A 15,541-nucleotide genomic window follows, 5' to 3' on the forward strand; every position below is an offset into this window, starting at 1 on the left:
ATTGGTTGTGTAATTGACAGCCAAAGGATTTAACTTGAGGCCAAAGTCTAGTGGGACTAAAAAGTTATTTAAATGGATTTAAGAACTATTAAAGTTACAATAATTAATGCTAACTAAAAGGAAAAATATCCCGTATTGAGTCTCATTATTTAAACCAACCCCCACCTGATAGAAAAGCAGATGGGACTGCAAGTAGGCTGCAAGTTACCCAGAATCTTCTTATGAAAGTTGTTTTTTATCTTTTCCTGAAAACAGCCACCACCAGGGATAAGATTTTTGGTTTAAAAAGTGACAACTTCTGCACCCCCTGTGTCTTCCCTTGCGCACTCATAAAACACATCCAAAATGGGAGCTAAATAAAGCAAAGCCCTTCCATACCCTGTATTCTGCATACTTTGTGTATATAGTTACTTGTGTATGTAATGGGAAGGCTTGTGTGGATTTTTTGTTTGATTTTTGGCTTGTTTTACACTATTATAAAAATACCTGCCAGAGCAGTGTCATAGATAATAGAGTGATATTATTTGAGGTAAGAATGCTGTCATTCAATTTGTAGTGTTAACTTGCAAAGTCATAGGCAGAGGCAAGAGTCTCTCTACACAGAATTTCTGAAGCCTGGAGTCTTCTACAAACTTTGCAGCTCACAAGCCAAAAACTAACATACTCCTCCAGTTACACTCAACTTGTTAAAAAAAATAGTTATAACAATTATGTGCAATTTTTTCACTTCTATTGTTTCATCTTGAGCACTGTTCAACACTTCACTTTTCCTAATGGAGCAAAACTTCTACAGGAAAAAATATGTTTAGCTGAGCAGTTTTGTTTAGGTTTTTTTTCCTCCTGTGCCTTTTTCTAAATAAATACCTTGCCACAGTTTTCATTGGCATAATATGAACAAATGCATTTTAGTTCCTCTAGCAATACAAAGCAGTTACAGAAGTTCTGGAGTTTCTATCTTAAAAAAATTCTATACAAAAACGCTTTATTTAACAATATTGAAATGCGATAAAGCAGATTTCAGTATGGTCAATTGAAAAAATTAATTTGTGAACCTCTACTGCATAGTGAGGTGGCCCATTAAATAAATGGTTCTGAAATTTTGCTCATACAAAAGAAACTATATACTTTTAAATAAATAAAAGCTACTATATACATTATACTGTACAATTAAACAAGAGACGACATGAAATGGAATAAATTTAGGCCTGCCTTTTCATCAGCAATGCTCGTATCTTGATTTTATTACAATTTTGAATAAAACCCTCTGCTTTAGATTATTTTTTTTTTTTTGTTTTAGTGGCAGCCACATGAACGCACCACCATATTCCTGTATTTTTTTAGAATAACGTTGGAACTGTCATCAAAGTAGAGCACGGAGATCGCGTTCAGTTTTGTTGGTGCACAGCATGGCTTTGGTACATGATCGGGGAACATCAAGTGAACCTGAAAGACAGATAAATACATAGCTCATATATCAAACAGAGAGGTGCAAGGACAATGTCAGTGCAAAACATGTCTTTGCAATTCAGCAAGGGCTGTGGTCACAAATTTTCCTCGGTTAGCAACTTTAAAGTATAGCTTACCTCCAGCACATTTTTCTGATTTCAATTGCACGGGCAGAGTTATACAATAAAAGCAGATGGAGAGATAAATGAGAAGCGGCCAAGACAGGGAGTTTGCTTTCAGATGAAATTTAAAGAATTGGAGTAAGGCAGCTGCTCAGGAAAAACATTTAAACATATTGTCTGTACCATCTTTGCTGAGGGCAGGGCATAACATGAAGCAAAGGCTCAAGCCCCAGGTCTCACCAGGACCCCAGCATGTGCTAAAATGCTTTCCTGTGTTGGGGGCAAAGTGTGGAGGAAAATCTATGGCAGACAGCAAAGGTAGTGCAGGCAAAGCCTCATAATGGAACTGTTTTCAGCCTATGAAATGGTAAGATGTGGGGTCTCAGACAGTATGAGTGCATTTTAAGGTCTTATCTAGGTATCAGTGGATCCAATTCTACTTCCACTGGAATAAAAATCAGTTCTTAAGTTGGTTGCCAGCTGGACAGAATATTTGGGGCAGGGACTGAGGCACAGAAGTCTTTATGTTCACCAGGCTGAAATATATCAATGAAAGGTTAAAGAGAAAGAAAAAAGTTTTGAAAAGTGTCCCAGAACAACTAAGATCTAATGGAAATAAAATGGGGGAAATACAAGTTCTTTATACTTGAAAGAAGATTGAATGTAATATTCTACACATGCTGAAGGCTTGGAAACTGGGGAGGCCAGAGAAGAGGGAATTGTAATAGAGAGAGAGAGATTATTAAGGCATGGATGAAGACTTCAGCAGTAATAGGTTTTGTTTGTATGTTAAGTCTTTGCAAATCTGTTAGAGCCATCTGTCTTGCAGTGATATAAAGACAGAGCCTTTGCCAGACAACAGAGAACAGTCTATCAGGAAACGATTTTTACATAACAGTTACCATGAGAAGGTCTTTTGAAATGAGCAATAATAAATCGTGAAGTAGCTGTTTTGTAACAGTTTAGACACATTTAAAAACTATTTAACAAATGAATAGCAAAGCACTGGAGAAAAAAAGTAACTGTGCCTGACCTGGGCAGATATTTGTCCAGCTATAAATCCTGGTCCCACCAGCCCCTGCCACCCCTGATGGAAGATCTGTGGCCCTGTGATCTTTCACAACCTTTTCAAATATTTTCCCCAAATTCAGTGCAAGCCAATCTGATGATCCATTGCCTTGCATGATCAGGAAGCCAATGCTACCCCTGTGCCTGTTCTGAGGGTGATGCAGGAGAGGAGAAGGAAGTTTATAGAGCCCATTAAATGCACCCTGTCTTTTATTTATATGCATCTGTATTGTCTGTTTGCCTGAGTTCAGTTGCCGAAAAAATGAGAGAGAGAGAGTGAGTCACTGGCCTGTATTTCTCCTATTCATTTTCCAATAGAAAATAAAAAAGAATCAGTAAAGTCTGGAGGGGTACCAAGGAACAATCACTTCCCAACCCAAAGAACAGGCTTTTTTAGAATGGTGTAATCACTATGGCCAGGAGGTGACTGCATTTGGATTAGGGTGGAGCGTATGAATAATTGCTTCCCAAGCCATCCCCATATGCACACCTTGTGTAAATCTGAATTTTGTATAATTTAAACCAGAAAGCATCCAACTACTGTTATCTCATCTAATTTATGTACAGCTAAAATTTAATTGGCCTCATGATTTCTTGGCTGCACTGAATGCATGTGCAGTACATGCAAAGGGAGACACACAATTCCAAAATGGCCATAAAAAGAGGAAAAATTAAGTATCCAATTTAAAAAAAAAAGGACAAACTACACACATTTCTTAACAATGGGAAAAGAACCACTTTTGCACTGGAAAGACACACAAGAGAAAGTAGCACTGAGCCAACTCTTATTTAACAGTCCACAATTGCAGGAGGGAACTCTAACCTGGGGATCTCAGTGATATTGGCAATTTTCTGGAAAATGTTTGCATAATACTATACTGTGTATAGTAACTGTGCTTTGCTGACCTACTTCTTTTCAGCTCAGGACTGCAGATATGCTTGTTCTTCATTGTCTTCTAAGAATACTGCTATATTCCTTGCCAACTGGTATTTTCTGTTCCCTTTCACCTGAACTCCTTAACACACTTGTACTTATTTTCAGCCTCTGACATTTTCCCTTCTTTTTGTAAATCTTCCTGACTGGAATTCTAGCATAGAGGAATAATGTTGCATTGATGACTGGACTTTGAGAAGGTAAGTGAAAAATTGAATGGAAGGGAAAAGGAAATTTCTCTCTCACGTAGAAATACTTGGCAATTTTCACAAGCAGAACTTGTTTTCTATCAGAAAGAAATCAAATTTTATTTTTGTTTGTTTGCTTGCTTGGTTTTGGGTTGTTTTTTTGTGTGGGGTTTAAATTTGAGGGGGGTGTTTGGACTAGTATCCCAGGTAATAACTCCACTCATTTCTCAAGGGGGGAAGGGTTTTCAGGCCCAGATTTTAATGTGAAAATAAAAGAAAAACTTGATTATCCTTGGACAGACGCATCAGCATAATCTGATGGTCAGGATACCTTACTATTATCAGTTTAACTCAACAGAACCTTATTCCATGTTTCTCTGATCTCTGTTGAGTGCCTTGAACTTTCCAGAAACTAACTGGGGATGACAATCCCTTTCCTGTTCTCATTTGGTGTTGGGACTCCCTCCCTGTGTATTATCTTTCATTCCTCTCCTTCTCAATCATTCTGCTAATACCAGTGCTATTCAGAGCCAGCTCTTCAGCTGACAGGTGAAAAATCAGGTTTTGACCAGACTGACCAGACATTGGCCTCACAGCATTAAATTTAGTCATAGTCTGAAGGTCATGATTTCTGTAGCTGAACACTGCTGGGGTAGAGGAGGCCTAGCCAGCTGCCTCAGCTAAGATCATCTTTTTGGCTGCTCCAGCTGAGGCACAGGACTAACATAAGAATTAGCAGAGGCAGAAAGCTGGCTGCAAATCCCCTTTTACATGTACCAGGCAGAGCAACAGATCCAAACACACTTATTTTTAAATTGCATTTGTAAGCCAGGCATGACTGAACACAATTTCTTACATGCAAATGCATCTGTTTGCAAAGCTTCCCATTAAATTACAGTGTAAGAATGTCTGCCAACAGTTGACAACAGAGGTCCACAGAGTGGCCAAGTGTCATCATTTCTGGAAGGTATAACATGTAGATGTTAACATTGAGCTTCAATAAGCTGCAAAACCTCTTGGAAGTCAGACCAGGGGGCCCCTTTGGTTCCTGTCTACACAATTCTCCAGCAATATAACACATTCTTCTCATGTGCTATTGCATTTGAAATGGAGGGGAAACCTACCACACAGGCCACTCCGAGCAGTTCATCCTCTCTCCAGCAAAATCACTAAAGCAGGTTTTGAAATGAGTTATGATTTACCCACAAATAGTCAAAATTAAGTAGTGGTAAAGAGAAGGTAGTAGAGGTAGTAGAAGTAAACAGAAGAGCAAACTCTGAGCAGAGACACAAGGAACCGCAGCATAGCAGCTAGAGCACAGTCAGAGGCATACCAGAGTCTGAACAATGGCATGGTTTGTTGCGTTCATGTGGGCATTGAGGGGGAAAGAACACTCTCCATCACAGTAAAACGCAGCGTAGCCCTCCGGTGCAATAATCCAGTCCTAAAACAAGAACAAATAAATCCACTCAGTATAGTTTCACACTCAGGGAATTTGTAATTATATCAAACTAAGACTTGCTCAATGACAAAATGAACTTCAGAAAGTGGCATGTGAAATGATTGGGGGTTTTATTAAAAAAAAAAGTACTTGCTTTGTTCATGCAAAATTGAGATGAAAATTAGTTAAACCTAAATATCTGTACTGAATACCAACTAATGAAGCTATAAGGCAGATTAAAGATTAAAATGTATTTGCAGAATACTTTTCCTTCCAGACTAAAAATCTTGAGCCCTTCTTAGTGCAACAAAGGTAACTAAAATGCATTCTCTTCTTCAGCATACTTAATACTATTAACTGTATTATTGTGTGAGACTGAGCACTGCTAGTGATTACCTGTTGGCATGTCAATGAATCATATATTTTCAGTATTTTGAGCAACACAGCATGGGCACAAGACCACAAGAAGGAAAATATTTAAAAATGTTAATGAAAGCTCTGTGTTTAGTTTGCTGAGTTCCTCCTCTGCCAGGTAATGAAGGTGCTGCAGGAAGGGCAGAGAGGATCATGTAGCTACTTCCTGGGATTTGTATATTTTTTTTTTTGGTGTCCTATTTCACTCTGTGTTTCACTGGTCAAATATTGTACAGTGTAGCTCTGGCTTTCCAGATGAAACTTTTAATTCTTACAGTAGTCTTTGTACAAAAATATAGATTTTCTTTTTTCTTTGACTACGGTGGCCACTATGGCCATTGACCTGAGAGCCTAGCACATCTTGGAGCATATCAGAATTTACTGATAAAAAACCAAACAAACAAATAAAAAGAAACTCTGTTGATATCTGAAAAAAACCCCAGTAATCAAGAGACAATGGCTCAGTGGCCTGAGTTCAATACCACAAGCCTGCTCTGTGGCTCTGGACAGGATAATTATGCTTTGCAGACTTGGGAAAACAGCCTCTGCCTACTTCTTCAGGCTGCTGTGGGGATAAATATACTACAAAATGTCAGGCAGGATAATGAGGCCATGTGAGAATCTGACTTAGATACATAAAGGATGAGCTGTCACTAAAGAGATAGCATAATTTTTCTCCTCATAGACTTGTTCCACTCCTGGAGAGTTGTTTTAAAATAATTCAGAGAACTGTGAAATGCACAGACAACTATCCCTGAGTTCTTAGCTACATATGCAATAGTTATAGATTGCTGAAGGCCTTCTTGTTCTTTCTTTATAGATATTTCCTTGCTTTCTGGGAAAAAAACATAGACTGATCTCTATTTTCTTTTCCCATATTCTCTATTTTCTTTGACCTGCCTCTGACTTCATGACCTTTTACTGCAAGTACATTATATTTTTGTTACTGTGTGGCAGGATGAGTTTTCCTCAGAAATTATATGAAATTAGCTATGGTATCATAAAGATCACTGAGCAGTGATCCAAGATTTATTTCCCAAAGGACCCTACCCCAGTGAAATCTCTGACCTGCAGCAGACAGCACTGAACAATGGAGGTTTAAATCTGAACTAGTGAAAATTTAAAATGTTTCAGTACTTGGTGTGGGGATTTTGGTTTCATTTGGTTTCATTTACTGCAGATTTACTTCTCTCTTGAGCAGTAGTTTAAATGTATCTTTATGTGAATGAATCCAAATAATAACGTTGCTAATGAATGCAATATCTGTGAGAGAAGAGCTAAAAAAGGTAAAGTCATAGTGATAGAAATACTGATAAAGATTTGTTACAAAATGTATTTAAAGAATTTGTCTCTCATCATTGGAATATCAATTTCCCTAAAGAAAACAGAGTGTAAATAATGGGGAACTTGAAAATAGATTGTCACAGTTTGAACTGTTAGGAAAGAGTAAAGAATTTATAATCTTACCTGCCATCCTAAGTCTCGGAAACTCACATAAAGTTCATGTTTCTTACAAGCTTGTTTTTGCTCACTTGTGTTATAATCTACAGGAAGTAAATAACATTAATAAATTATTTGGAAGCATTGCTAGGACTGACAAGCTTTAGCTATTTTTGAGATCCTTACCAAGCTGTACAAAGGAAAGGAAAACCATACTGTCATTTATATTCCTAGGGTTAGTTGTAAAGGCAATGTAAACCTAGAAATAAAGAATCAGTACAGTCAGACTGACACAATCTCTGCACACAGGCAAAATAATGCATACAGCATTAGGGGAAACAGGTTTACAAGATGTCTATTTGCTGGCTAGCTGGGTAACACATCTGAAAATATCCACACAGGTAACCAAAGAGGACAAATGAGAGAGCCTGATCCAAAATATGGGGAAATTGTCTGTAGGTTGGCATGGTTTAATTGCCAGGTAAAGAAAGTAGCCCTATTGAAAAGATGAATTAGCAACAATAAAAAATGTCCTGAAACAAGGGCCAAAAATCTCTTAGTTAAACACATAGTGGCACATATTATACTTCTTCATTTTTACCATATATTCTAGAAATATTCATGACTTGACGATCCTTAGTTGCTAATACTATACTAGTAGACTGACAGGTGACTTTTAAAGAACTGAAAGCTCACTGGCAGAGGTGTGCCAGGATAAAAGGACACCAAAAACCTTCTATACATGCTTCTTCAAGACAACCTTACTCCTGGAGAAATTCTAGTATTTGTTCCTTACTGCTCCTAAGTAACAGGAAAGGATGGGAACAGGGTCATGCCTTCATCATATTAGGCCCCAAGGCTGGTTTATAGAGCTAGTCAGCTTGGAAAATAGAACAGAATGTGTTCTCTGCAAGTTCACAGAGGATATGAGATCTGGGAGGAGAGCTCCATCATCCAAGCTACCAATAAAAGATTGGACTGAACCAGACCCAGAAGAGACTCGACAAGGTGTCATTCAAAATACAGAGACAATTTTTTCTCTCATTGGTAACATGCTCTTTGAATAGGCTTTTTCTTTATTGTTTAAACAATCTGTGTACCTTCTTTCTATTGAATACACATGGGTCCAATATGACTCCCAAAACTGTGTCAAAAGCTGTCCACAAGTTATGATATGTCCATTTCCAATACTAAATAAGCATCAGGGATGTTATGCTAGGCTTTCTAAGCTATGATGCCTCAAATCCTCATGGTTTTTAAAGGCAAACACTGTGTTCTTTCCTATGGTGTGTTCCTAACCCTTCAAAGGCAGTCATTAAAGGATCTCCACATATAGCTGGTTATGTGTAGCCATCTCAGATACTCTCAGTCGTCCCAGGGCATGCAGGGTCAAAATATACACCCACATCTCATGGGATATCTCTGGTTTATTGGAGCAGTAACTGGAAGCAAGGCAGGATGCCCTAAGACATCACAATTTTTTTTAAAATCTATATGCCTTTAATACAACCAAAATCCCTGGGTGCTTGAGTTGTGCTTGTGCTGACTCGTCTATAATAATCTAATGGGTTTTGCACACACTCCAGAAGTGCAGTGAAGGTAGTTGAAAGTAAAGGAATTTAAAAAAAATGGTTCACTGATCACTCTTCACAAGGATCTATACGTTCATTTTCACTAATGTCAGTGTTAATAGGTGGTGAATATTGAGCTTTTCTGTCTCAGGTATTAGAGGGAATTTTAAATTCATAGAATACTAGTCACTTGGCAAAAAACTGACTGAAAAATGTGGAAAAGATGCACATGAAAAAGTCAGGAAAGTCATGATATGGTTTTTAATAACACCCAAGCAGGTAAGCAAACAAAAGATGGAGACAGTGTTGTTGCCGTCTTTGTCTGCAGTGACATTTTCATATTCAAGAACATGTGCAGAAGTTTTAGGGCCAGGAACAGTTAAAGGCAAAATCTGAATAATACATATGTAAGTCATTGCACAGATATCATCATTGCTGTGATATTCTGACTCATTTGAATATAGGTTCAAATGATGCGTGGTCACACCAGAACACCTGATAAAATGGCCAGCGTGTACAGACTGTAAGCCACCTAACCCATTCACCTCAAAGAAAGTGAGACTCAGGAAAGTCTGAGTTCCTTCCTTGAATTCTATCTTTCATGTAAGACAAATGTTGTATGTAATATAATGTTTTATGTAAGTATTAAATGTGACATTTAAAATAAGATCTGGTGCAAAGGATTCAATTTCACATGCTGTAGCTTCAAGGCCCATATGCTTATTCTGTCAAGAATCAAAACCATAGACTATTGTGATTGAGAAAACATTGTTCCTCAGCTATTCAGGGACTGCAGTGGGAATCTAAACCCCTACAGAAAGAGCTATGGAAGTAGGTCAATAAAATATATATATATAAGAAATTTCATGAGGGTTGTTGTTTTTTTTTTTTCCCAGGGGAAATAAAGACATAAAAATGTGTTTATACATACTATTACAATATACTTTTTGAATCAGTTAGTGTAACATCAACCAATAGCATACAGAAAACATAGCCTTAAGTATTGTTTTCTGGTTTTATCTCCATAAGAACAAAAATTTTGAAACTTTGTTTTTTAGTTTCCTGGTGTCAGTCACCATTCAGTATTTAAATGTAGATATCTTCTAGTGCCCAGTTATATTGTAATTCTTTTTAGACAATGCTAAAAAAATTAAAATTAAGCCAGATATTTTTTAGGGGAGAGTTATATGACATACTTTGTAAATAACTTGCCTGGTTTTGGTTTGGTTTGGGGGCTTTAATTATTTTTTCTTCTATCTAAAGTTTGACAAAAATAAAACTGGGTAAATAAAGAAGGGTTTAATCCTCTGTGCATAGCAGGCAGGTAGAGCCTGAATGCTAAGCTTTATTCTGTCTGTCTCTTTCATTGACGTCATCTTCTCTTGAATTTCTTAGCAACACAGGGATGATGACCCCAACTCTGTCAACAATTTCCCAAGTGTTACAATAATTGACACATAAGACTTTATTTTATTCATATTGTGATACTCTATATGACAGAATCACAGAAAGTTGGAGGTGACCTTAAAGATCATCTACTTCCAATTCCCCTGCCAGGGGCAGGGACTCCCCTCAGTTTCCACTTGACCAGGTCACCTCCAACCTAAACCATTCTATGATCTCGTGAAACTTCATGAATAATTAAAAAAATTTCTTGTCCTTTGGAAGAGCTGATCTGTCCAGTGGAACTTTCCTTTTGACATGCTGAGAACACAGTAAAGCTAATCGCTGAAATCCAAGGACTTAAAAAATAAAAGGGAAAAAGAAGAAGGTAAAATACAAAAGGCAAGAGGCAAAAGAAAGATGACAATAGGCAAGAGCAAAGGGAAACAGGAGGGAAAAAAAGAGAAAGAAAAAAGAAAAGGGGAAAAAAGAAGGAGAAAATGAAGAAAGAGGAAGAAGGAAGTGAACATGATTGTGTTAACTGTATAGAGAGAGAAATATCAAAAGTCTGTCATACATTAATGACAACATACCTATCTGGGTCTGGCTACATTACCTCTGGCTATGTAAGTGAGCATTTTTCACTGTCAGTGTCTGGCTTAGATGCTGTAGATACAAGATTATGGAAGAATCTTAGAAACAGAAGACCTAAATCACACAACTATCTTTGCCCGTCACTGTGTCAAGTGCTTGCATCAAGGAGTGAATGAGAATTGAATATAGTCTATTGACATTCTTCCATGAGAAAGATGATGGGCAAAATTCTTTGGTTGTTTTCCCAAAAACTTTTGTGTTTGAATATGAATATGTGAATTTTACTTTAGAAGTTTTGCTCATTACTGAAGCTGTAGAGAACTTGGACAATCAGCCTTTTTCACAATCCTAAAGGGATGCAGTATATCCCCAAGATCCTGGGGCTGGAAAAGAGAAGAAAAGAGCATAGCTTCTCTCTCATAGCAGGCTCTCTACATGGAGGGACTATATTCTGAAAAGACTCAGAGATCAGAGAAATAAGAACATGTTTTGCTCTCTGTGTCTTTTTCACACACTGGTGACATCTGGATAGAATTCATGCATTGCCTTCATAGCCTTCAGCGTGGTCATCCACAGTATTTCATGACTGTTGTTGCAGTAGTTATTAAAAGTGTTCTGGATCACCCATGGTGGGAAAAGTCCAGTGAATGATCATTAATGACACCCAAATGAAAGTTTGTTTATTTGGGACATGGGCATTGCTGAGGTAAATTGCAGGGCAGGAGCATGGAATGTGGATTGCCACAGTGCAGGAGCTACACCTCCAAGCAGTTTTGACACAGAGGATGCTGCTATGTGAAGCTGTGGTCACTTACATACCTTCAACTTTGCCATCATTTCCAGCCTGCCTGTATCCTGCTTCCTCCCTCTCCAGGCAATGGTCAGTGCCTCTGATTTTAATGCAATTGCATGTGCAATTGCTTCTTAACCTGGTCTTGTTTTAACAGTATGGTTTTCTTGAACTGCAATCTCTTTTGAAAGAGATCTTCTATGGATCAACATATGTAGTGATGTGCTCTATGCTTATGTACACCTTAAAGAGATTAGGAGTTAATTTGTTTCATAATGAACATTTCACTAGAGATGTTCTGATTTGTCTTGTTTTACGACAGGTCTGGAGCACAACTGGATGCACAGACAAGGCTTAAAGACAGCTTTCAACTGAGCTTACAGACAGCTGTCCCTGAGGTAACTCTTATGTCAATGTAACTTGCCAGCAGGTGATAAAGTTTTGTTTTCTCCCAGGTTAAACCAGCAAGGAACTTGTGTTTGGCTTTCCTGCTATAATCAATGAGGTTTAAGAAATCTGTTCAGTTCTCATTTTTTCATGCACTAGACACATAGGATTCAATGTGGAAGTGTGATATTTATATTTAGGTGTCTTGTGTGTACAATGTACTTAAGTACACACCCTTCACCCAAAGTAATGTGATTCTCAAAATTAGCAGACTTTCCAGGGACTATCAAAAATATTTAAATAATTTCTTTGATTTCTTTAGAAATTCAGCAGTATTTTTTTGTTGTTATCGTAAAATTATGCTTCTGCAAAAGATCTGGTAAAGGCTTTGTATTAATGCATGTATTAATGCAAATGTATTGCATTAGAGTAGTCTCTAGCCTGCCTCTGTCAAGATTCTGAGACAGATATAAGTAATGCATATTGCTATTAACACTTCTCCTCAAATAGGTGAGCCCTACCACAAGGCTAAATTCCTTCCACAAAATACTGATTTGCTTCCTTGTAAATATCCACGGGATTTAAGAGCAGCACTTACATTAAGGTTTTGATATGCTGTTATTAAACCTGTCATGCTTCTAGAAAGAAACACTTTCACACCCTTTTCCCAAAAAGGAGAAATGTTTGTTCAAAAGTGAGAATATATAGAAAGTGACTTTGCCTTCAGCTGAACGGATTGTTTCAGGACAAAATGGAACAAAATTTCTCAAGGCTCTAAAGAAATTAAGGACATTTTCATGTGCATTATTGTCAGTACTTTTCAGGTAAGGACCAAATTCATTCCATAGAGGAATATATTTTATATTTACATTGTTACTTGTCAGCTGGTCTGAACTTCTAAACAGTTTATGATTTTTCAGATTGATTAAGCTTCCTCATTTCCAGTACTGAGATTTTTATGTTACATCTTGGCTTCCTAGACAAGTAGTAGGGGTGCAATCATTTCCTTTACCTCTATTTTTTACTTATGCACAGCAAAGATATCATCCAGTTGCATACTGAGTAGGCTTAGGTTCAAGCTCAGACACAGCCTTTCTTAAACTAGTTGTTCATTTCACCCTCCTGCGGCCCACAATGTACATGTTACTGATCTGACTTTCAGAAGGTAGATCACACCCAGGGCCAGCATAACAAAAGAGGGGTGGGAACACTGCTTCTGGCAGTTCAGCAAGTGAGCAGCACCTTTTTGAGCTGTTGTGACTGCATTGCGTTTGAGCAGGTGCCCGTACCTCCTATAAAAAGAACAGTAAGTCACAGCTCCATCTTACCCCCAACGCTTGGCATCCTAGAGGACTCCTGTTGACTACTGGATTTGTTGCGGTTCTGATTTTTCCTTTTGTTGTTGGCTGCTCGGACAGAGCGGAAAAGCACTTCACTTGCCTTGAAGAATGCAACCATGAATGGTTGCTTTGACTGAGGCCCATGCCTTCCAACCAGGCCAGCAGATTTAACATTGATACTTCGACCTAAAAGCAATGGAAATTGCAAGTTAAAAGGTGAACTTGTGTCCCTCCCAAAGCCACAGCGGGAGTTCAGTTGCTGACTGAACCCTGAATAGCGAGGAATTTGCTTCAATCCTGAATTTACGTGATTAGGAATCCTATTCACATTTTGTTGAGCAGAATTAAAAAGACAAAAAGCTCAACAATTTACAAAAGTTCCAACAGCTTTACAGGTACAATTTCTTATTGCATAAAATTGCAGTCTCTGTGTACTATATATCTTATTCATTACAGAAGTGCTTTAATTCAGTCTTATGCATATATCTATAGCACTGAAAAAAAAAAAAAAATGAACCCACTAAAGCCTATTTTATATAGGAAAGATAATATAATGCGGTCTTCTAATTTTGCATAGTTTCAGTGGGATGTGGAAGCTTATATCCCCAAAGCAAACCAGTAGCAAAGAGAAGTGTAGAAAATAAATATAATTCTGCTTTAAAAACAAATATTGTCCAGTGTTACTTAAACTGATGTTCATTCACCACTAAAGGTAGGAAGCCATTCAGTTGTTCAAGAGAAGAGAGTTTGAAATATGCGTATTATTGACTCTGGTTCTCTTCCCAGGGGATGTGCATATTTCTTTAAAATATTTGTTCAGTCAGGACTGTGTGGAAACCTCACTATATTATGTGGTCTAAACCTCACTGAAAGAAAGGAAAGCAAATCAAGTCACCGAAACTGCATCAGTGACATTTTAGCAAATAAACCCTCACTCTTAACAGAATTTATTTTGGCAGCATAAACACTTTTGTGCGTACGTGTATTATGCAGAGCCCTTCAAGCGTCAGAAAATGAGACAGTGTCATGTGAAGCTGTGCAGCTGTGCAGGGTGGGGACACAGAGGTCCTTTAAACGGGAAGGTACGGGCACTGGCACCGCGCGCCGGGCGGCATCGGGGCGCCTCAGGATTCTTCTAAACACACTGGAAAATTTGTTACGTGGGCAACGAAGGAGCATCTGCCTCACAAATGTATAATGCTGTTAACACAATCACCCTGAAAAAGAACTTGAAAACAAGCACAGGAGTAAACCTTATAGAAATCAGCATATAGGTTTCTTTTTCAAACACAAACTTACAGTGGCTGCACGCCAGAGTCTATATTTCTTAAAAAAACTCTATCACTGGCGTAAATGAAAGAGGCAGTTTGATTTGTGGTTAAAGTAGTTTCCATTCTACTTCCACTGTAACAAATGTATTAATTCAGCTCAGACTTCCTCCTTCTGGCAGCCCTTTTGCAGTAAAAAGAGAAATTAGAAGTTCCAGCCAAATACCATACCTTGAACTGACCCACTTCAATACATAAACACTTTTACAACATGTTTATTCAGGTGTAGCACTTTAAATTGGTTTAAGATGTTTCCAGTGACAGAGAGCCCAGCAAAGGCAAGAGAAGAACTGAGAAAGTTAGCAGTTATGGAGCAGAGTAATTGGCAACATATTCTGAACAATTTTGATAATTACTTTTTTGACTGCAAGGGAAAAATATATTTGTTGAAGCTTCTGATTTCATTTTAAATACCTTTTTAGTCTTGTGTTTTTTTAATTCTTCTTTTCATGTGTTTGAGTTACTATTAAATAATTCAGTAACATTAATTTCTATATGTTCCAATCTTCTGTTGCAAGTCAGATATGAAAAACTGTACACACTATTCTCTATTCATAACAACATGGACAAGCTAGCTTCTTACCACAAAGTTCCACATTTCCCTTCATTTCTAGAGGGAATATTTTTACTATTTTTCTTTATTTTTTGTTCCAATGACTTTGAGAATTTTCATTTTATCTGTAAAATATTAATGCTTTACTGGTGGACATTTTAAGAATACTATTAGATTTATATATTGAGAACTGTAAAGGTGTGTGAAGCTTTTCTGAATTTAAATATAGGTTCTCTGAATTTACAATGGTGGATATTGTGTGCGAAGAAAAATATCCTTCAAACCAATGTGAACTCCCTTTAAAATAACTTTTAATATTATTAAGTTTCCTCTGGGTTTCCTTTAGACTTCAGCAATAAGATGGCTATTAAGATTCCACAAGTTAAGGCTTACTTGGTTATCCAGGGTATAGAGATATACTATAAAAAATTAATCCTGTAACCCACAGCCTTTTTACACACAGAAACAGCTTATGTGACTATATTCCTTTATGTGCTTGATCTTCTGAGCAGCCAGCATAAGATTTTAGGACCCATTTGTTC

The 15,541-nt window shown here is 37.5% G+C and overlaps 1 protein-coding gene across 2 annotated transcripts in view; it reads right to left on the reverse strand.

The window, feature by feature from the left end:
* Window positions 1–1,210: 1,210 nt before the first annotated feature.
* Window positions 1,211–15,541, reverse strand: part of BMP5 (bone morphogenetic protein 5) — a 66,568-nt gene continuing 52,237 nt past the window's right edge. For both annotated transcript variants that reach the window (XM_086876149.1, XM_023922472.2), the window contains 4 exons: window positions 13,107–13,304; window positions 7,081–7,157; window positions 5,092–5,202; window positions 1,211–1,443 (listed from right to left, as the gene is read on the reverse strand). In XM_086876149.1, coding sequence (XP_086732275.1) covers window positions 1,294–1,443; window positions 5,092–5,202; window positions 7,081–7,157; window positions 13,107–13,304 — 536 coding nt within the window. In that variant the 3' untranslated portion in view covers window positions 1,211–1,293. The remainder of the gene's footprint in view (window positions 1,444–5,091; window positions 5,203–7,080; window positions 7,158–13,106; window positions 13,305–15,541) is intronic.

This window comes from Cyanistes caeruleus, chromosome 2, assembly GCF_971803275.1.
Source record: "Cyanistes caeruleus chromosome 2, bCyaCae1.hap1.1, whole genome shotgun sequence".
NCBI lineage: Eukaryota > Metazoa > Chordata > Aves > Passeriformes > Paridae > Cyanistes > Cyanistes caeruleus.